This window comes from Zeugodacus cucurbitae, chromosome 3, assembly GCF_028554725.1.
Source record: "Zeugodacus cucurbitae isolate PBARC_wt_2022May chromosome 3, idZeuCucr1.2, whole genome shotgun sequence".
NCBI lineage: Eukaryota > Metazoa > Arthropoda > Insecta > Diptera > Tephritidae > Zeugodacus > Zeugodacus cucurbitae.
This window is the reverse complement of record NC_071668.1, coordinates 24,258,441-24,282,608: the sequence shown is the minus strand read 5'-3', so window position 1 is coordinate 24,282,608 and position 24,168 is coordinate 24,258,441. Positions and strand designations below refer to the sequence as shown.

General features: G+C 35.7%; 1 protein-coding gene across 3 annotated transcripts; it reads left to right on the top strand.

Moving 5' to 3' along the window:
• The first annotated feature begins 3,936 nt into the window (after positions 1-3,936).
• LOC105214795 (uncharacterized) lies at positions 3,937-18,203 on the top strand. Of its 3 annotated transcripts, none has more exons than XM_054226746.1 (15): positions 3,937-4,096; positions 4,202-4,323; positions 4,870-4,990; positions 5,163-5,282; positions 5,360-5,532; positions 6,311-6,442; positions 6,493-6,611; positions 13,073-13,199; positions 13,639-13,763; positions 14,193-14,269; positions 14,336-14,443; positions 15,506-15,823; positions 15,932-16,322; positions 16,405-16,520; positions 17,975-18,203. In XM_054226746.1, the coding sequence occupies exons 2-15, from the start codon at positions 4,227-4,229 to the stop codon at positions 18,123-18,125; spliced, it is 2,175 nt and encodes a 724-aa protein (XP_054082721.1). In that variant the 5' UTR covers positions 3,937-4,096; positions 4,202-4,226; the 3' UTR covers positions 18,126-18,203. The 3 variants fall into 3 exon arrangements, with proteins under 3 accessions (XP_054082721.1, XP_054082722.1, XP_054082720.1); XM_054226747.1 differs by having other exon boundaries at positions 3,960-4,096; positions 4,159-4,323; XM_054226745.1 differs by having other exon boundaries at positions 3,960-4,144.
• Positions 18,204-24,168: the final 5,965 nt, after the last annotated feature.

The window sequence follows — 24,168 nt, the reverse complement described above, 5'->3', positions numbered from 1 at the left end:
CCTAGCCAGCGTAGCCGCTGTCTTTTTATTCGCTGAACTATGTCAATGTCGTCGTATAAATCGTACAGCTCATCGTTCCATCGCCTGCGGTATTCGCCGTTGCCAATGTTTAGAGGACCAAAAATCTTGCGCAAAACCTTTCTCTCGAAAACCCCAAGAGTCGTCTCATCGGATGTTGTCATCGTCCACGCTTCAGCGCCATACATCAGGACGGGAATAATGAGCGACTTATAGAGTTTGATTTTGGTTCGTCGAGAGAGGACTTTACTTTTCAATTGCCTACTCAGTCCAAAGTAGCACCTGTTGGCAAGAGTGATTCTGCGTTGGATTTCAAGGCTGACATTGTTGGTGTTGTTAATGCTGGTTCCCAGATAAACGAAATTATCTACAACTTCAAAGTTATGACTGTCAACAGTGACGTGGGAGCCAAGACGCGAGTGCGCCGACTGTTTGTTTGATGACAGGAGATATTTCGTCTTGTCCTCATTCACCACCAGACCCATACGCTTCGCTTCTTTATCTAGTCTGGAAAACGCAGAACAAACGGCGCGGTTGTTGCTTCCGATGATATCAATATCATCGGCATACGCCAGGAGCTGTACACTCTTGTAGAAGATTGTACCCTCTCTATTTAGTTCTGCAGCTCGTATTATTTTTTCCAGCAATAGATTGAAGAAGTCGCACGATAGTGAGTCACCCTGTCTGAAGCCTCGTTTGGTATCGAACGGCTCGGAGAGGTCCTTCCCGATCCTGACGGAGCTTTTGGTGTTGCTCAACGTCAGCTTACATAGCCGTATTAGTTTTGCAGGGATACCAAATTCAGACATCGCGGCATAAAGGCAGCTCCTTTTCGTGCTATCGAAGGCAGCTTTAAAATCGATAAAAAGATGGTGAGTATCGATTCTTCTCTCTCGGGTCTTTTCCAAGATTTGGCGCATGGTGAATATCTGGTCCATTGTGGATTTTCCAGGTCTAAAGCCACACTGATAAGGTCCAATCAGTTCGTTGACGGTGGGCTTTAGTCTTTCACACAATACGCTCGACAAAACCTTATATGCGATATTGAGGAGACTTATACCACGGTAGTTGGCGCAGATTGTGGGGTCTCCCTTCTTATGGATTGGGCAGAGCACACTAAGATTCCAATCGTCAGGCATGCTTTCTTCCGACCATATTCTACAAAGAAGCTGATGCATGCACCTTATCAGTTCTTCGCCGCCGTATTTGAATAGCTCGGCCGGTAATCCATCGGCCCCCGCCGCTATGTTGTTCTTCAAGCGGGTAATTGCTATTCGAATTTCTTCATGGTCGGGTAATGGAACATCTATTCCATCGTCATCGATTGGGGAATCGGGTTCGCCATCTCCTGGTGTTGTACTTTCACTGCCATTGAGCAGGTCGGAGAAGTGTTCCCTCCATAATCCCAGTGTGCTCTGGACATCCGCTACCAGATTACCTTCTCGATCCCTACATGATAATGCTCCGGTCTTGAAACCTTCTGTTAATCGCCTCATCTTTTCATAAAATTTTCGAGCATTACCCATGTCGGCCAGCTTTTCAAGCTTTTCATACTCACGCATTTCGGCCTCTTTCTTTTTACGTCTGCAAATGCGTCTCGCTTCCCTCTTCAGTTCTCGATATCTATCCCACCCCGAACGTGTTGTGGTCGATCGCAACGTTGCGAGGTAGGCAGTCTGTTTTCTCTCCACTGCGGAACGACAATTCTCATCGTACCAACTGGTTTTTTGGCGTTGCCGTAGACCAATTGTTTCGGCTGCAGCGGTATGCAATGAGTTTGAGATGCCGTTCCACAGCTCCCTTATATCGAGATGCTGATGAGTGCTCTCAGAGAGCAGGAGTTGTTTTACCATCATATATTTTCAATGCAAAGCATGTCTGACATCCTATCACCGAAACTTATTATTCGGACCGAATTCGTAAAACCTTCTGTGTTTTAAACAAATGGAACGCCATCCCTAAAAAACTATATAACGATTAAACTGGTAGTTCTGATATTGGAACAGAATTTGCCGAAACATTCCGAACGGCTCTTGATGAAGTTAATGATATGTGCCAAACAACTAGCGACTCTTGTTCGGAATATATTAGAGAACTCAACGACCTTGTCCAGAATATAACTTATCTTAAAATAAAATCTGAGGACGCGCTTAAGCTTCAGTTTGGAACCTGTGATGATATGTTGAGAAGTTCAAGGATAAAGCAGGAGAAATATTGTAACTGTGACATATACACATTGTTAAGATTGGTAATTTATCCTGGAGAGATAACAATAGTTGTATATTCAACTGCAAAAGCATAGTGGCAAAAATACTATGCATAATTGAAAGTTTGCAGAGTTTCTGATTGGTGATTCCTAAATCCCTCATTTGGGAAAAAAGTTTTCAACGTATGATTTTGGCAATAAATGTCTATAGCATAGGAGAGAGGCAAACATGGACCACCACTCTTTGTTGGGTCTATAGTTTTCCAAATACATACAATAATACAATCAAATTTATTTGATTAACTTTTTTATTTTTTGTGAAACAATAACTTCAAACGCAAACTATATTATCAAGTGAAAAACTTAAAAATATCCAGAAAGACGAAAAATTATTGCAGGGTAATATGGGCAAGATAGTTGTAGGGCTGTCAATATGCCTAGAAGTAAAATTTCATACAAAATTCATTCCATAAATTGAACTTTTCGACCAGAGGATAATAAAAAATTTGAAATTTTACTACCGAGACAGTATTTTAAAAGAGCCTCTCTATATCGAATGGAGGCTAAAAAAAATATGATATTATATTATAATGAAAATTCTATAACTTGAAGTTTTTTTGTGGATTATGGTGATCCAAGTTAGAAAAGTTCCACTGTAAATGTTTAAAATATAATATTTTTTGTTTTTTATATGTATTTTAATTCAAAAATCCTTAAGTTTAATATGTTAGTATGTATGTACATGCATAAACTAAAACAGGAAAGGCATTAAATTAATTCCGCTTAAGTGCCTCGATACCTGATGGATTCCAAGTGTTCTGTGTCGTATCTGCAATAGGGCTGCGCAGTCACAGAGAAAGTGGAAAATTGTTTCCTTATTCCCTACTAGTTCGCAGCCGCGACAGGTGTTATTGTAGGGCATGCCCATTTTCTTCGCAAACTCTCCAAATGGCCTATGCACTGTTATAGTAGCAGTGAGACTGAAGATACTATTCCTGGACCTATATAATAAGTCCCTAGTTCTTTTCCTGTCGTATTCTGGCCATAACTGTTTAGTTATTTTGTCTCGAGGTACATACCAAACCTTTTCTCAAATACTTCCATCTACTATTTTTATACTCTGGCAACATGTTGCACAGAGTATTATAGTTTTGTTCACATAACGGTTGTGTGTGTCACCAAGAAATAGAAGAGTTAGATATGGGGTTATATATGTATATATAAATGATCAGGATGACGCGTGAAGTTGAAATCCGGATGTCTGTCCGTCCGTCTGTCCGTGCAAGCGATAACTTGAGTAAAAATTAAGATATCTTAATGTTTACCAATCGCATACAAATATATATACATTTACGCACTGTGTTACACGAACGCACTTATAACATTATTTGTGTAAATGCTTTTTATAAATCAGATGTTTATTTGTCAAAATCATAAATTTAAAATGCCGAAATATTTCTGGACGTTATACACGGCAGCCGAGAGAACTGTCACGAACACTCCCAATATACTATAATATAAAGTATATAAGAGAGAGCGACAAGTTCGCGATTGAAAAACATGTAGAGACCATACCATTTCAATAAAACTTTGAACTATAAAAAGACTTGCTTAAGTAACTAATTATACTCGTATAAGAAATACACTTTTTTAGGCTTGTAAACACAGCTTGCGTGTTCTTTTCCCATACATGTTTACATGTTACTTTCTGACATAATATTCGACTGATGTGTTAAATTGAAACAATTTATATCTAACTATATTGAAATAAAATTTTCAAACTATTTCTTTGTACTGAATTTTTTTTCGTATATTTTGGGATTATTACCAAATAAAATATTTTAAACTAACTTTTATAAAAGCGTTTAAAACGTTTGTATAACACAGATAATGAAGTTTCTATTTTAATTACAACTATAAGTGAAGTTTTTCAGAATCGTACATTTTGAGATAAATAAATCTTCAACATATTTATAGCTGAATCACGTGTACTGCAATAGCCATGCCCTCGGATACCCAGAATTGCTCACCTAAGCCGATATTTAAAGGATTGACAAAATTATTTCTGAAAGCTTTTGGCACGAAGAAATTGCCAGCGGGTACGATTTTATAGCTTTTAAGTGTTGGATTTGACTATGTCGCTATACTAGTTCTTCTCTTGAGACTTTATAATATTACAAATCGTCTGCCAAGAGAGAGTCCGATACTTTTGACATACACATTTTATTAAAAGCTAACGGTATGTAATAATGAAATTTTAAAAGGGTGATCACTTGGTATCGTGCAGCGATATTCAATTTATACGAGTATTTTTGTGGCGACAAATTTAGCCGAGGTCGTTTCCATATTCGCTGATTTTGACACTTCTCTAAGCTTTATAGGATAGCCCTCCTTAACTTACATCTTCCTGCTTTCACATATCTAGACCTTAAATTCCTGTGTCAAAAAACAAATTCATTCGACTTTGCCCCGAATATTTATTCTACTAATGAATAAACCAATTTCAAAGTTCTCTAATCTCTTCTCAGATAGGAGTTTACTCGAACAATTAGTACTCTTATATTCCATTTACTTGAGAAAGAGAGGGTTTGCCGGTGAACGATGTAATAGTTTTACTCTATATATTTTCTAAAACTACTTCACAGGATACGTGAAAGGAGACGGTTATGGTCCAAAGACGAAGAAACAACATTTCGCCAAGTTATTTACTCAATTCTACATTCTTATATTGCTGGCTATTATATGTGTTTTTGCTTTTCTCCTGATGTAAGTAATCATTTTTAAATGTAATTTCTAGAGTAGTCTTAATAAACTTAATATTTAAATATAATAACCGCTTCCTCTCAGAGGAATATCTCCAAGTGTATGTAAATATATTTATGATGCTAATTCAATGTATAATGTTTATGCTAATTAATATATATATATATACTTTCAGGATTATACTCTTGTTGTGGTATTGCAACAGAGACAAATATAAATCAGAGCCATGTAGGAACCCAAAATTATGTACTAGATTACTAACTTCATTGCTTCTACTGTCGCTTATATTGCTAGCGTAAGTGTTGGAAGAATTTGGAATATTCCTTTATATAACTTATTTATCCATTTTTTCATAATTTTCATCATCAATAGACTCTTCCTTTTTATTACTTTCAATAACCTTTTGCATCTAAATAAATTATATAATAAATCAAATAATGAATCAAGAACTTCTGATGGCGGGATAATTAAAGATGTCAACGAAATCCTTGGCAAGGATTTTAGAGACTTAACAAATACATCATTATTTAAATGCAGAAGATCTCGTGAGTTGATATATGAACAAAAACCAAAATCATAAATATTTTTAGGGCAATCTATTATATTATTTTTATACTCTCGCAACAAAGTTGCTAAGAAAGTAAAATAGTTTGATAGTTGTTCACATAACGGTTGTTTGTAAGTCATAAAACTAAACGAGTTAGATATAGAGTTATATATACCAAAGTGACCAGCGCGAGTGGAGTTCAAATCCGGATGTCTGTCTATCCGTCCATCTGTGCTAGCTGTAACTTGAATAAAAATTGAGATATCTTGATGAAAATTAAGATATCTTGGCACACGTGTTTCTTGGCACCATAGGAATGTTGCTTTCAAAATCGGCGATGTATATGTATATCTATAAATATATTTTGTATGTAATTGTATGTATGCAGGGTATCTAAATAAAATATCAGTAAATCTCTCAGATTTTTTAATGTAATTCAGGAGAAATATTTTCTAATAGTGCGTCTCTGTACCAAAAATGTGTAAATTCCGGTGATAACGTCCCCTAGCTCCCATATACCTATAGTCTTGGATATAGTGTACATTGGTGGTGAAAATGAGTGAAATCGGTTCAGGAATTATCTCACCCCTCATATACTACATATACAGATTTCTATTATTCTAGTGGACCTTATGCCTAATAAGTGGGCCAAATCGTGTGTTATCTTAATAAAACTACGACAATAAATTGCGAGAGTATAAAATGTTCGGTTACACCCGAACTTAACCCTTCTTTACTTGTTTGTACTAAATTAAAGTTGTTGTGCATATTTATAGCGTCACTGACAGATGTTTATCCTGAAACAACAAAAGCGCGAAAAGTTTCTATCGCCGATCGTCAAATGTTCGAACATTTCAGAACAACATCAATCGATCCAATTTTCCCAAATATTTTACTGTATGATGATTGTAAGTGTACAGCAATTTTTTATAAACCTACATTCCATTTTTTCTCAAAGTATTTCGCATGTTTTCCCGAAATTTTAGTGCCTTTTATGCACCATTAGAATTTGGAAAGAGTCTTGTTTCTAAAACCAAATCTACTCTCTATAATGATCAAATATTTTCATTACACAAAGTAAGTACAAGCTTTTGTATATGTACATAGTAGAGCTCTTAAAATTATTCGAATAACCTGAAAAGCGATTATTCGAATATCCGGTTTGTAACTGTTCGTATGAATATTAACCGAATAATGTTACGACTATTCGAATAGTTGATCTGCTGTGACTATTCGAATAGTTAGTCTGAATAAACAAAATTTGTTGGAAATCCAAGCAGTATTTGATTTTTGATTGCTGGGATCAACGCCTAAACGACTGAACCGATTATAATGAAATTTTACAAACGTCTGCGGTTTGATCCAACTTGAGAGAAAGGCTAGTTTATATTTGAAATCGGCCAATTAGTCAATCACTAGTTGTATAAATTATTCTATTTGAAGTGCTCTTTATTGAGTCTCTTTTAAAACTAAAGATACAATTCACTTACAACTATAGCTTAACCTACGCTGCCGTCGCTGCACTCGCTGTAGTTACCTGTCGTAGCCGTTGGGAGTATGTTGAGTCAGCGAATCCCACGATGCTTGCTGTTGGCATTAAGTTACTATTTTCAGAATGTTCTGTTAGACAGACAATACAGACTGTGTAACTTGACTGCCAGCGTTTCGCGTTAACTCCTCCCCTTCTAAGTGAGGATCGTCCACGATTCTTTCAGTTACCTTTTTTACCAAGACATCTATTGCCCTTTTAGCAGCATGTTTTTTGTATGTTATAAAGGCAAACCAAAACAATATTAGGATAATGAGTGTCGTTATTATAACCATGAAAACCATTGTTTTCGAGTTTACATCTTCTTGAAGAGCGCCAATATAATTAACATTTTCTACATTCATTTCCTGAAGGTAGTTTAGGCTCAAAGTGTCTAAATGACCCAAAAGATTGATTTGCTGTGCTGTTGGAGTTAAAGGTGTTCAAGAAAAAGCGTTGTTTCGGTTGCGGTATTCAGTACCATTTATCTTTACTGACTGGGCAAAATTCAACAAATAGGTGCCGCTGACGGTTCTGATATTTCCAAGCTGATCCTCTATTTCGGCTGTGATATTGTTAATAATAACAATGCCATCGTCAATTTCATTAATGCCCTTATTATGGTTGGCGGTAGTTGAGCAATTCGCCACTGATCCCATAATGAGCTGTTGCCCACAAGTGGTAGCTTTTAGTGTTTTGCAAAATTTAGCAAACGTAGATTTCTCGCATTTCACTGCATACGCTTTATTTCCGCATTCGGCAACGGTATTGGTTTCTCCAAAATGTAATACTCGTCCTTGGTGCGTTACGGCGAATAAGCTAATTTTCTTACAAACTATCTTAGGTATAGGATATTTTATAACAAAATATAAATTGTCACTATTTTGCAAAACCTTAATTTTAGACATTCCTAATATTTCTATTATAGTTACGTTGGTAGAGTGCTCGTCAATAAGTGTGTTTAGATCATTATTGTCTAATAAAACAGGACTAATTAAATTAAGTTTGGCTAACGTTATAGAAATTGTGACAGCTTGTAACTCGAGAGTTATTATTCTATTTCGTGCTAATATTATTTCGAATAAGTGACCTGTATCTATTTTTTCTTTTTTAGTTGTAGCAATGATTTGATTAATTTTGTCTGTTATTTCTAGTATCTTTTGCTGAATATGGGTATTTATTCTATACTGTTTGTTGTTAGAGTCAACCAGCATATCCTGTCTCATCTGTAGTCTCTGGAAGTCATCAAAGTCTGGGGTACCGGCGATAATTCGCAGTAGTGTTTCGATGTGCACTTTGTCAGAATCTATTATCTTCCTCATATGAGACTGGGGAAAAAGGTTTGTGAGGTTTTTCGATAAAGTTGTCGACGAAAGGAATACTATTAATATAAATCTGCAATTAAAGAGTGACATTAATTGTATTAATGCGTTAGGGTGGTCGAAGAGTGTCCTTATGTACCTTCCTACCCTTTATAAGAATGGTGGTGCCTAGGTCCTGTTCAACTAATTCTTCTGTATAAAGTGTGCTAAGTTTATTGCCTAGCCTTCGGTTAACCTTTACTAAGACCTTGTCACCAGCGTTATATGTCATATTCTGACGACATTTATTATGATAATATTATTATGAAAATGTTTATTAGTTGTAAGATAGGTGGTTTTACGTCTATGATGGTTCTAGATACAATTTTCTGCACCATAGCAAATTTTGAAAATTTGTCAACGCATGTTAGAAAATATTTCTGATCTGCTGAGAAAATATCGACGTGCAATATTTCTCCGATGCTACCTGGCACTGGCGTAGCTGCAATAACATGTTTTATTGGATGTCGTTCGTATTTCGATTTTGAACGAATTCGACAATTTGATGCTACTTCTTTTGCTTTTTTAACCATTTTTGGGAAAAAATAGTCAGTCAAGATCTGCTTCACATTTTCTTGTGCTGCTCTATGAGCTCGGTTGTGCTCGGCAACTATTATTTCGGTTTGGTCACCTTCGTTGTAGATATCTGTAACCATTTTTTCTGTGTGACGGAATTTTACGTTGGGGTGGTGTTCAACCAATCGGTGCTGAATTTTTGCCAAAACTGGTAGGCTGCAATGTATGGCATTTACTACGCTATCATTAATAACTTCTTCCAGCGTTTTTAATAATGACTCTATACTACAGAATGAAATTATATGCCTGCTTTTTGATCCAAATATTATAAAGGACCGCTTTGATAAGCTTTCGCTCTCTTGAAGTATTATCTGATTTCGGAAGCAATTGACTGGTTTATCCACCGTTTCGATGGTGTAGGTCAGTGACTCTTCGCTGTGCATAGTGGCACAGTCGAGTGTGCTTCCATTTCAACCTCTACCATATTCATGTGCTGCCTTGATAATGCGTCGGCGACATGATTTTCTTTACCTGGTTTATAAAGGCTTTTTGGGTTGAAACTCTCTATGAGTGACTTCCAGCGTTTAATTTTAGCATTTGGATTTTTATCCGAAACTGCGAACGTTAGACGTTGGTGGTCTGTATAAATGTTCAAATGGTTTACACCATATAGATAATTTCTCAAACTGTTAAGTGCCCACACTATTGCTAAGAGTTCTCGTTCATTAGTTGCTAAATGTTCTTCTTTTTCTCTAAGTGTTCTCGATATCATGGTTATTGGTTTCTTTTCCTGTGAAAGCACAGCTCCTAAACCACTTGAGGAAGCATCGGTTGTCAAATCAAACGGTTTAGTGAAATCTGGATACGTTAACGTGACATCCTCTGATAACAGAATTTCTTTAAGTTTGTTAAAGGCGTCTTCACCTTCTGGTGTTAATTCCACTTTAATTTTTTTCGATTGGGTGGCACTTACTTTGCCATTGTCCCCTTTTAGCATGTCTGTCAGTGGTTTTGCTATGCTGGCAAAGTCTTTGATAAAACATCTATAATAGCTTGCTAATCCCAAAAACGAACGAAGTCCGCGAAGTGTGGTCGGTTGTTCATAGCATTTTATGCCGTTGACTTTTTCAGGACTTGTTTTTATACCATTTCTTGATACGGCAAAGCCTAAATATTCTACTTCTTCTTTGAAAAACTTGGATTTTTCTACTGATACTCTCATATTAGCTTCGTGACGACGTAAACGTGACATGTTTTGCCAATTTGGTCCCTTAGAACATCATCGATTGCACTTTGAAATATACTCGGGGCGTTTTTAAGCCCAAAAGGCAAGCGGCAGAATTCATACTTGCCATTATTTACAGAGAAGGCGGTTTTTCCCTGTCCCTTTTTGCTAACTCAATCTGGTGGAAACCAGACTTCAAATCAAGTGTGGTAAAGTATTCAGCACCCTTTAAATTTGACAATATCACCATTGCACTTGGCATCGGATACTTGTCCTCGATTGTGATCTCGTTCAGTTTTCTGAAGTCAATCACCAAACGTTTCTTTTTATTCCCTGCTTCATCTATTCCTTTTTTATCAACAACCCAAATCGGGTTATTGTAGGGGGACCTTGAAGGACGAATGATGTCATTGGCAAGAAGGTCAGCTACTTCTTTGTTTACGAAGTCTGCTACGCCCATAGGATATGGGTAGAGTTTGGAGTAAACTGGTTCTACGGTTTTTGTTCTAATGTTAGCAATAATATTTGTATTGAAAGGCAAAGACTCGTTAGAATCTGCAAAGGCCTTCTTTTTATTAGTTATCATTTTAGAAAACAGATTTCGGACAGAAGAAGGAATCTCTTCCCTTCTTACATTAATAAAATTAACATTTTTGCATTCATGGAACAACAGGTTTTCGTTTCCAAAATCATGTCATATTATTCCATTGCTCAAGTCTATTTGAGCATTTACCTGGTTTAATAGATCTAATCCAATTATACCATCAAAAGTTGATATATTAGGTAAAATAAAAAAAATCTGTAATTACACCGAACATTTTAATTTTGCACTTTTGCCTTACAGGACTATTGCCATGTAAAGACTTTACTAAAAATGGTCTAGATGCGGGAATGATATTTTTTAATTCGGGTATTGGTTTGATATAATTTTTTGATGCTCCTGTGTCTACCAGTAGTTTTATTTTCCTCCCATGATTACCTACTCCACGCTCAATCCACGGGAGAAGGGATTTACCACTAAAAAATTCAATTGTTCCTCCTCGAGGTCTTCAATTTCAGCCTCAGCTCCTTGATTATAAAGTGTCTCGTCATCCTCTTGTTGTTTTAAAGTATTAATTCGTTGCATCTTTGGTCCAGTAACCCTATCGGAATCTGCCTGTCGTTTTTGTTGATGGTTACTATTAAACCCCTGTCTAAATTTAGTTCGGTACTGCTGTTGTCCTTGCAATGTTCTCTGCGATGGCTCTGTACGCCAATTTATGTTTTGCCGTAATCTTGACACAGAGGGATCTATATCCATAGGTGTCACCGGCTCCTGCCTGTCATATCTATTTTGATTTGTTCTATATTGTTTGTTTGTTGTCGGGAAGCAAATAGTATGTCGCATAACGGCCTTTTTAGACCTGATATGAAAATTCGTAAAGCATCTGCCCTATATTTTTCGCAAATGGAATCGGCTATTGGACCTTCATGAGTCATTATAGTCTTATTTGTGAGGAGAGTCAATTTCTTCTCAACCTCAGCGAAGTATTGGATCACAGAAAGATTACCCTGTCTTAAAGTGGAAAGTTGCTGTTCAATTAAATATATCGGACGTTTGTCCGCATATGTAAAATCTAATCTAGCTATTATAGCATCGAAATTTAACACTGTATTAAATGATGATAAAACTGCAACAGCCGAGCCTTTAACTTTATTTCTAATTATTCCAACGAGCTGCCTTGGTATGTTTTAAATACCTCATATGCCGTATGGGCGGCCTGCGCCAGGACACATAGGAACTTATTTGCCCATCAAATTCTGGTAATGATTTTACCAGATCAAGGAGCTCCTCACACTTCACGTGGGGTAATATTCTTACTGGCTCAAATGTTTGTGGAGTTTTTCCAGTGGTCAGAGTGGTCATTTGGTCCGTCAATCGTTGTAGTTTAAGGTCAAATGATTGTTGTTGTTGTTGAAGTGCGCCAGTCATGGCAGCCTGTATTAAGGCCGTTAATTGATTTGCGTCCATTATATTTCGTCGAGAAGTTTGTAAATTACTAATTTTTTCAATCAAATCTTCTAAATTGTCGTTATGGCTCATTAAAACGTCGTTTACATAAAATCGAATAACAACACTGTCACAATTTTTTTTAAAGCTATTTGGTTTTTTTTATAAATTTATTTCAAGTTATTTAATTTAATTTATAATAACCTCAAAAATATTTAAATGCTTTAGCACACTTTAATTTTAGCTTTGAATTTTTTTTGAGCACTCTACTTACAATTTTAATGCTGCGTGGTCCATTGTATTTATTTAGATTTAGTGGATATTTCTCCGTCCTTCTACGATTCTGCCAGTCCAACGTTGGGCGCCAATTATTCTATTTGAAGTGCTCTTTATTGAGTCTCTTTTAAAACTAAAGATACAATTCACTTACAACTATAGCTTAACCTACGCTGCCGTCGCTGCACTCGCTGTAGTTACCTGTCGTAGCCGTTGGGAGTATGTTGAGTCAGCGAATCCCACGATGCTTGCTGTTGGCATTAAGTTACTATTTTCAGATTGCTCTGTTAGACAGACAATACAGGCTGTGTAACTTGACTGCCAGCGTTTCGCGTTAACTTATATATAAAATTTGTAAAAGTTTCCGCAAATTTTTTCGTGAGGTTCACTTTTTTCAATATAAATAGAAAATTAATGAAATCGCACTATTCGAATCGTCGCCAAAGAACGATTGACCGAATAGTCGGAAATGAGCGGTTAATCGAATAGTCGACAACTTACGACTATCCGTATACTACAAACCGAATATTATTATTCGAATAATGCCATAACCGGTTAATTCGGTTAGTCGATTTGTCGAATACCAAGAGCTCTAGTACATAGCATAACATGAAATTAATATTAACATTTATTTCGAAATAGTGGGGAGAACTGTATCATTCTGCAAGCGCAATTAAATATTTGATGAATTATTATAAAGATACGGCGCGGTCGGACGAAGTACGGTCACATGTCTGCAATCTAATCCGGAAATACTTTACTACATTAGGTAAATATATATGCATAATAGAGGCCTTGTCGATTAGTATTCGAAGTGGGATATTAACAATATATGTACATATACCATCACAATTTGCAAGAAATTTATGAAAAATGTGCGGTATATTTCGATATCGGTGGCCCAGAACCTTTAAATTACCATGCTATACCGATATTATCATTAAGGCTTGATATTGGTACTTAACTGGGGGCATATAGCCATCCGCTTTCACCAATTTTCGAACTGTAACATTTTTGAAAAGAAATCTTCATCAAATGCAAACATAAATCACTTCTACAATATGACTTTATGGAGCAAAAATATTTTTTGAAACTCTTCTCTCATAATTTGCGAGAGTATTTACGATGCGGCCCTTTGATTTGAATTCTTAACTGTTTTCTTATAAAAATCAACCAAAATAATTAAATTCATTTTGTTTATTCAAAAGCTTCGTATGCCAAAGTGCAGAAGAGTTATCTCAACAGAAAGATTGAAACGTATTACCTGAGCAGAGATTCGGTCATAGCGCCACCATACATATTTGGTCAAATAGTGTGCATTATGGCGATTGTGGTAAGTACTTAATTAGATTAAATGTCCATATTTAGTCAAACAGAATCATTGACAACAGATTTATTTTCAAATATTTGTAATTATGTGAATATATGTAGCTGCTTCCTTGTGCAAAAATTTACATGACAAGAAAGTTTCAATAAGAATTCGTCTTTCGAATGAAATACATACATATATACATTCTATTTGGATATCATTAATTATGTTATGTTACTTCAAATAAATTAGAACTGTTTACAGAAAACGTAAGACATGCATGCTGCACGAAATTAAGAGATTCCGAAAATGTTATATTTCTCCAAAAAAATAAAAAACGATTCTCCCTGACCTATAGTTAACGAATGTGTCTCAAGTTCGGTTTCGCCTAACCTTAAATCATTCTTACTTATTACAAAATGGATACACAACACATATTTATTATATTTACAGATTCTTGTGGTGTTTCTCTTATTCTTAATGTGTACATTGTGTATGAAAGGCCATATAATGATTAAGGCACTGTTATTGTAAGTTTCCACACAATAAGTTTAAAAAAAATAATTTCACAATTTTTCATATCAAATATTTTCCAGTATTTTCATAATTCTCACACTGCTTTTAATTCTGATGTCGTTTGTTACATTTTACCATTTCTTCTATGGAGTTATTGAATATAATGGATTCTGTCGTATAAGGGGAAAGTAAGTTTTATGCAAATTCATATATATGTTTCCATAAACGGGTTTTCAATAAGAGCGCTAGAAAAGTTTTTTTTATTAAAAAAACGGTTTGGGATGTTAATGAAATTCCTTATTCCTGTGAAAGTACATTCGCTGTACTTTCGCAGTTACCACGGGCACGCTTGCAGAAGTCCAGACGCTGAACCCAATTTTCGACGGTTTTCAAGCATAAATCGGCCGATACTGCTGCAACTTCATGTTCGATATTCGTTCATCAATTATCGCTGGCTTGTTGGCGTAGATCATAGACTTAACGTAGCCCCACAGTAAATAGTCTAACGGCGTCAAATCACTCGATCGAAGCGACCAATTGACCAAAATTGGTTTTCAATAAATTGATTGTGACATTCGCTGTGTGGCTTGTGGCGCCGTCCTGATGGAACCACATATTGTCCAAATCCTTATCATCTAAATCGGTTATCGGTTATCATTGAGCGGTAGTGTTTCCCATTCACAGTAACGTGCCGGTCTTGATCCTCACGGAAAAAGTACGACTCAATGACGCCGTCGGGATATAAGCTCTGCCAAACTGTAATTTTTTCGGTATGCAATGGTGACTCATAGAGTGCTATACTAATTTGCTTATTGACGAGGCCATTCAGCTAGAAATAAGAAACATGATTTTTCGAAGAAAATCCGGATCATTTTCAAGTTGTTGCTCAGCCCAATTCACGAACATACGACGATTCTGGTGGTCAAGCGGCTTCAGGTCTTGCGTCAATTTGATCTTGTAAGGATGTAGGCCATGATATTTTTCACACGACGTGTGAGAGACTGATTTGGGTCTTCCTCAATTAATGCGCTAGCGGTAGCAATATTCTCCACACTACGGACACTTCTTTGTCTCACTGGCACAGGAACATTTTTTACTGTGCCTGTGGATTAAAATGTCAAAATAGAAGCGTTTGCTGTCCTGATCAGTCTACGTTTGTAGCGTCCCTTTTGAAAAACCATGTATATGCATTTAATACAGCTTTGCATGTGAATAACTTTAACTTATCAACAAATTTAATTTAACCACAGTTCAACCAGAAAAGATTCTTTCAATCACGTGATGTTAACAGAATGCACCAACGACCAGAATTTATATACATTACTGTCAAAACATAATTTGATTGTACCATTTTCCAAGTGGATTGATCTAAATGGAACAAATATAATGAAAACCTGCAAAGACACATGCCGGCCCTTGAACATGTCGATGCTACAGGAGTTACGTCCAAAAGTTCAGGGTTTTCCGATCAGTAATCAATTTTGTAAATTTAAACCGGTCACTTCAACGTGGATTATATATATACGTTTATCACATATGTATTATGCCTCGAAAAAAAATCGATATTAGTAAGTTAATTTTACGATAGCCAGTCACTCAAAATTGAACAAATTATTCAACAACAACAAAGTTCAATAAGTTCTCTTATTTATTTGGATTTTGTTTGTATTATATAGCATGATTGACGGCAACCCAGCATTAACTTATTACTACAAACGTGTTAACTCCACACTTTGCCTTTTGGATTTAGCAAGGCAGGCATACAATTTTCGCCCAAGTGTCAATAGAACACAATATTTGAAATGCAGAGCTGCTTACAAAGTTGGTAAAGATTTCCACACGGTCTTTCCGAATTCCATTACGGAAGCGGGAACTATGTGTGATAAGACTACCAGTAAATGTAAAGACTTTCACGATCAAAATATACCAAAAATCGTTGCTGATGTAACTAAATATAAAGAAAATGCTGAAGTCAGACTTAAGAAGGCGCTGGGATCATGTGCAAATGTTCTTCCTATAGTTACAACAAAACAAAAAAAATCATGTGATTGCGAAACGTATATACTGGTAAGACACAATCCCATATATCATATTACTATACCTCTAGTCTATTATCAAAGATGTATATTTCCAAATCTTGTCATTATAGAACGGTGTCTGGGTTGGTGGTTTGCTGTTCGTACTAACTTTGTTATTGGCGCTACTTTTGCTGACCTGTTTAATATGTAAACTAGAAAGATGTAGAGATCCTTATGGGGATGGAAGGTATATACTTATTAACTTAAGTCCACTTAGTGTATTGTTTTACCAAGATGTGATTAGTGATGGCGTACTTGAGGGAATTCACAAGATATTAAGTTTCATAGTAAAGTTAATTCTCTTCGCATTGACTACCGACTGGCAGCCGTTAGATAAACTTACTTTACTAGACCGGTGATCGCTATATCAACTTTTATATGATATTACATTTTACCTTGATTAGGATATAAAACCGGGAATCATTTTGTGATAGTTCGAAAAAAGAAAATAGGAGATTTATCATGGAAAAATATCTGAAAATATATTTTTTAAATTCCATCATTTTTCTTACGATTATATTTAAAATACCCTACAAACTATATTGTATTCGCATATCCGAGCACTTGAATCATTCGTTTAGAACGCCATATATGTAACGGGTGATTTTTTTGAGGTTAGGATTTTCATGCATTAGTATTTGACAGATCACGTGGGATTTCAGACATGGTGTCAAAGAGAAAGATGCTCAGTATGCTTTGACATTTCATCATGAATAGACTTACTAACGAGCAACGCTTGCAAATCATTGAATTTTATTACCAAAATCAGTGTTCGGTGTTCCGCTTTTTTATCGACAAATTTTGTTCAGCGATGAGGCTCATTTCTGGTTGAATGGCTACGTAAATAAGCAAAATTGCCGCATTTGGGGTGAAGAGCAACCAGAAGCCGTTCAAGAACTGCCCATGCATCCCGAAAAATGCACTGTTTGGTGTGGTTTGTACGCTGGTGGAATCATTGGACCGTATTTTTTCAAAGATGCTGTTGGACGCAACGTTACGGTGAATGGCGATCGCTATCGTTCGATGCTAACAAACTTTTTGTTGCCAAAAATGGAAGAACTGAACTTGGTTGACATGTGGTTTCAACAAGATGGCGCTACATGCCACACAGCTCGCGATTCTATGGCCATTTTGAGGGAAAACTTCGGAGAACAATTCATCTCAAGAAATGGACCCGTAAGTTGGCCACCAAGATCATGCGATTTAACGCCTTTAGACTATTTTTTGTGGGGCTACGTCAAGTCTAAAGTCTACAGAAATAAGCCAGCAACTATTCCAGCTTTGGAAGACAACATTTCCGAAGAAATTCGGGCTATTCCGGCCGAAATGCTCGAAAAAGTTGCCCAAAATTGGACTTTCCGAATGGACCACCTAAGACGCAGCCGCGGTCAACATTTAAATGAAATTATCTTCAAAAAGTAAATGTCATGAACCAATCTAACGTTTCAAATAAAGAACCGATGAGATTTTGCAAATTTTATGCGTTTTTTTTTTTAAAAAAAGTTATCAAGCTCTTAAAAAATCACCCTTTACATATGCATGTTATATTTCACTTGAGAGGCCATTTTTAAAATGGTTACTATTATTATATAGTATTTAAATATTACATTTTACATATCATTATAATATTTATGCCTACAGACGCAGAGGAAGGCGTAGTCTTGGAAGGCTGCATGATGCCTCCGCGGAGTCGATACTACTGCCGGCGATAACATTACCAAGACGTGTAATAGATTCACTAGAGGATGACGAAAATCCCAGCGTTACCTACCACGTAAAGAAACTAAATTAATTGCCGGATATTTTTATATTTTATATTAACATAAATATTAAATATTAAATCCGCTGATGAGCGGAACTTCTAAAAGGTATATCTCTTAGAATATTACTCGAATTGATTTGATATTTTTGGATAATATTTTTAATGCCTTTTTTTAACCTATTGCACTATTTAATAAGACAAAAAAAAATTAAATTTTAAAATTTCGAAACCTACTAAGCCTCCGTAATCAGTGCATATTCGATATTCTATCGATTCTATTGATTATATATACCTCATCGGGCTTCTGAAGTGAGATTTCAGGGTATTTCCTGTGATGAAACCTAGCAATTGTATTACAAAGGATTACTAGTTAATCCTAAATAATTGAGAGTACGTACTGCATTTTTTATATTCCAAAACTTATGGTGTTTCTGTGATATCCACTATATTAAATAACTGAAGATAGTTTTTGGTAATCCCAAATTTGTCATTGTTACGATAGTATAAACGATGCCCACAAGCTCCTTAGGAAAACTTGAATATTTACATAGTCTTAAGCTGTGGAAGCCGTTCGACCTTTCAGGTTCTATTGGGTATGTAACCAAAAATTGCCGCATTTTTGACGAAGAGCAACCTGAAGAGATTCAAGAGCTGACATTTCATCCAGAAAAAAACAACGGTTTGGTATGGTTTGTGGGCCGGTGGAATAATCGGTGTATATTTCTTAAAAAATTATGCAGACGAGAACGTAACTGTCAATGGTGGCCGCTACTGCGCCTTGGTAACTGACTATTTGATGCCCGCAATTGAAGCTCGTGGTCTCGGCGACGTTTGGTTTCAAATAGGCGGCGTCACTTCTCTCTCATCGCATCAATCAATGGATTTATTGAGAGAACACTTCAGTGAGCAGCCGCTCGATTGGCCACCAAGATCGTGTGATATTACACCGTTAGACTTTTTCCTGTGAGGATATGTATGTAAAGTCTAAAGTCTATACGGACAATCTCGCCAAACATTATGCGAGTCATTCGCCAATTACCAGTAGAAATGCGCTAATGAGTCTTCGAAAATTGGACTCAACAGATGGACGATCTGAGACGTAGCCGTGAAATAGATTGTCTTAAAAAAATGCCAAAGAATGTTCCTTCGAATGATAATAAACATTCCCCTTTAAATTTGAATATTTGTGTTTTTTCTTTCTTTAAACAATTAGGGAACTTCGAAATGCATCACCCTATATCTTCATAAAAAAAGGTGCATATAAATTTAATAGATTGATGGATTGTGATATTAATACATATCTACAAAGTAAATTTAAAATTCACTCTTCTATTTTCCAGGAAAGTAATTTAATATATTTATCGAAATATTTCTTAAATTTATTAAAGATGGAGCCGATAGTAACTCCAAACTTATATGCACATATGCGACAAGGTAGTTGTTGTAACTAACGGTAAAAGCGTTGATTTATGCAATATATAGTATATACATTTATGTATGTACATATATACACTGTGTACATGTGCTTAAGATCGTTACGTAATTTGACTGTGCGCTTCAGCGAAGCATATGAAATGTATAAATTATATGCAGTTGCAATTTTTCGTAACATTTTCATTTTGTTGATAAAAAGATCAAGCAGCTGCGGCAACAATGTCAGTAGATAAAAGATAACAACCGTTAGCAACAACAAATGGCATGCAGGCAGGCAGGCGGCAAAATCAAAAGTTTTGCGAAATTTTCTGCTCAACTCAACGAACGAAAATTATGTAAATATGATGGTGCCGCAAAATGTTCCGCACACCTCCTCACTCGTGCACTATATTCACCAACATCTCTGGATTGTGTTGAGCTGGCGTTAGGACACCATACGTTGGAGTTTACCTCACCGCGTGCTCTTTAAATTCGACCTATAGTGTGCCGCAACCTGCACCAACCGACAACTCAAACAGAAATTTCAGCCAACGAGCTTGCAGAGCATATTGCTATAATTTCGTTGAAAATTCCACACAAAATAGTGAAAATCAACGGTTTGCCGAAAAAGTTTCACCACACTTTTTAGTGATTGAGTTTTTGGCATGAAGCAGCGCAAATTTAATATGAATTTATGTAAAATCAGCAGAGGAACATCTTTATCATCATAAGGATTCATGTTGACTTTTATTGGGTTAAAAATTAAGCAGAACTCTATACATGTACTTCCAAGTTGCATGGATACATATATTAAATCAGTAGTATTTGACCCACGTGAAAGTTAAATATTTGTCGAGCTTTTCATCTGATAAGGTCTTCCTCCACGCTTCAGCTTTGGGTATATATATATATGTACATATCCACGACAGGGAACCGAGATGTCAATGCGTTGATTGTTAATTAGATACTTGAGTTTTTTACCTTGCCAAAATTTACAAATGATCTGGTTAGGTCTAAGGGCTTACCTTCCCTAGTTGCAGACGCAATTAAGACAGTTAAATAGCACTTTTGCAACTCGGATATCATTTGATGAGTTTACTCTAACCAGCTCTGAAACCCCACTAAGTTGGAGGCCTCCTCATAGTTAGATTTACCAGAGATGAAGAAAAATGTAAACTGTAATAAATTTCTGAACTGATTACAATAAAACCAAGGTCATAATATTCCAAAGAGAACTAATATATAAACATAAAATGAAGCAAACATCTTGTGACTTTCTGTAGTTTATACTCACCAGTTGAAAAACTTTTAATTTATTATGAATGTAATTTGTTAATTTGTCACTATCGCAGCCTGAAGCGGAACGTTCCATGTAGGTTTAACGACTGTTTCACAAAATGTTCTGTACTCATACTTTTAATACTACCAAGAAACACTGAATTGCTGTGAAAATCGTTATTTTCAAAGTATCCCCAAATTAAAATACTATGAGGATAATAGCCTAGACAGACGGCAAATTTCATTCGTATTAACTGCGCTTTTAATCAGTTCCACATATGTAGGTGACAGACGGCAGCAAAGCGAGTTATAAACTCCCATAACAGCTGATTAGCAATAATATTTCCATTTTGGTAAAATAAAATTGTATAGAAAGCGAATATTGCGGTTGTTAGCCGCACAATTATTACAAAACCATCACTAAACAAGTAAGGAAGGGCTAAGTTCGGGTGTAACCGAACATTTTATACTCTCGCAATTTATTTATTAAACTTTATTTATATTATATAATACACAATTTGACCCACATATTCGTCATATATATTGTATAAAATCCATTGAAAGTTGGAAACCATTATATTAGAATATTAAAAACCTATGGTCCGATTGCGGCGATTTTTAGAATGGGGCTGCCACACTACTAACATAGTATTTGTGCAAAGTTCTGCACCGATATCTTCACTAGTACTTACTTTATATATTGTAATGTAAACGATTCAGATTGTCTTCAAAGTTCTAATATATTGAAAGTAGGCGTGGTTGTGAAGCGATTTGGCCTATTTTTTGAAATCGGTCGAGTAGTTCCTGAGATATGGTAAAAAAATCTGAATGCAGCTTTCATCTGCCATTTCTTATGTGAAATTTAGTGTTTCTGACGTTTTTCGTTAGTGAGTTAACCCACTTTTAGTAATTTTCAACCTAACTTTTGTATGGGAGGTGGGCGTGGTTATGATCCGATTTCTTTCATTTTTGGACTATATTTGGAAGTGGCTAAAAAAAATGACTGCAGAAAGTTTGGTTTATATAGCTTTATTGGTTTGCGAGATATGTATAAAAAACTTTGTAGGGGGCGGGGCCACGCCCACTTCCCCAAAAAAATTACATCCAAATATGCCCCTTCATAATGTGATCCTTCATACCAAATTTTATTTCCATAGCTTTATTAATGGCTTAGTTATGGCACTTTATGTGTTTTCGGTTTTCGCCATTTTGTGGGCGTAGCAGTGGTCCGATTTTGCTCATTTTTGATTTGATTTTGAACTCCACTCTTCACCCTGATCACTTTGGTATATATAACCCTATATCTAACTCGTTTAGTTTTGGGTGTTACAAACAACCGTTATGTGAACAAAACTATAATACTCTATTTAGCAACATTTGTTGCGAGAGTATAAAAATATACTTAAATACGCTATTATTAGAACTTCCATTTAAAAAAAATTAGCTATTTCATTGCATTTTGAAAAACAGCTGTCTGTATTGCATATTTTCATTCACAATAGGTTAAAAGCGGCTATGTTTAACAATGTTGCCAACGATGCCGCGAACTTCCACTAAATCTCTAAAATTTTGACGATTAAATGGGAGTTAGCAAACGGAGTTAACTGAGATAACTCTCGTATTAACCCTGATTAAAGCAGTTAATACGAATTAACGCCGTCGTCTGTCAGGGGTATAAGTCTGAACCTCGAGATAACCGAATAATGTGATCTACTTTTACTTGACGCTTCATGAAGCGTTTTTCCTTCTCTCTCTCTCTCTCTCTTTCTGTTATTCACTCATCTTGAGCTGCGCTAGATATTCTCATGATAAATTCCTTTTGGCTTTCTTATATTTCGTACTTAGTGCGATTTCACTCAATATTTTACCTAGACCAAAATATATAAGCCCCGCTTAATTAAAAACGAAATATATTACTAGAATATGTAAAAACTTTAAATTTTTAATGAACAACTTCGCGCACCTACAAACATACAAGTGACAATGTACGGAATTTATTTCAAACACAGAATAATCCAATTCTGTTAACTACATCCTTCTACTCCGAAAACTTTTAGGGCCTACACCTCACAACATCTTGGTAACCACTTTACATTACGTCTATGTATTATAATATACATATATCCATACTATTCATATTGCGAATAGTTATCCACCCATACGCAGCAATTGAAACCCCCTCTACGTAGCCCCCACACAAAGAGAAAGTAATTTAGCAGACAAGCAGCAACCACAGCACCGGTAATGAGCTACAGGTAAAAAATATGACAATCTCATAATCTGTTATCATTTTAATTTGCCGCTCCCATGGGACGGTTGTGAATTATTTAATGGAATAAACAAACTGTGCGAGTCGGCTATCACGAAGAGTTTATCTAAGAAATTGTGTACATATCTACATAGTTTATTTTAAAGACATGCTACCAACAGACTTGTGGTACAGAAAAACAAAGCAAACATATATTGTTAAAATCATCAGGAAAAATGTACCGGTATTAAAACTTCAATTCCTTTCGAGTCAAATAAATTTAGTCGAGTCGAAAACGTAAATGCAACCCTGCTTGGAAACACTTATGTATGTATAATTCTAAAGAGTTGCCATAATCAATGGTACGTCGCTTCAAAAAGTTAGCGAATATTTGTTCTTTGTGGACCTGAGAGTATTTTCCCGTCTTATTGCACTGCTGACACAAAAAAGTTTAGACCTCTAGAAACTCATGGATTGACTGTAAGCATAACAAAATTTAATACAGTTTTCCATTATTAATTTCAATACTAAACAAATAATAGCCTTTTCGCATAGCCAAATTAATTGACCAATTAAATTTATAATTGAGAAACCAGTTTTTGCCTTTCGCACAGCCGGCTATTTGATAATCGATCAGATTTTTTTTGCTTTTCATAAGAATTTGGTAAGTCTCATCAGCTGATTGTTTTTTATTATTTATTTCCAGCAGCGACATCTACCGTCTAGTAGTATTACTGCTATAAAAAAATACAGCCAAATTTACGGCGTGAACAACAACTCGCTGAATTGAATTGCATTTTCAACTCGATTATAATTCGATTACAAATTACTGTAGAAATATTAGATTTATATTTATTATGATAAATCAATATAAAGCAGCGCTCTAATAGAGCAAAGGCTGGTTAATTAATCAATTAGCTCCTGTTCAAAAAGGCTAGAAGGCAATAATATTTTTTAAACTGGATGAGAACACTGTTGTCACTAAAACGAGAGATCGGATGTTTTGGAAATAATTGGAACCATATATAAAAGAAGAGCGAGCGTTTTTTATACGTGCTTAGAGACTCGTCGATTAATTGCAGACCAGAGTCAGTTGTTCATTCATAATACCATTCTTAAAGTTGCACCCAGAAA

Bases quoted from the DNA above. Each gene is read 5' to 3' on its own strand.
- LOC105214795 (XM_054226746.1), top strand. From the start codon at position 4,227: ATGCCCTCGGATACCCAGAATTGCTCACCTAAGCCGATATTTAAAGGA. The intron at 4,991-5,162 runs GTAAGTAATCAT...ATATACTTTCAG, and splicing joins GTTTTTGCTTTTCTCCTGAT to GATTATACTCTTGTTGTGGT. The intron at 5,533-6,310 runs GTGAGTTGATAT...GCATATTTATAG, and splicing joins ATTTAAATGCAGAAGATCTC to CGTCACTGACAGATGTTTAT.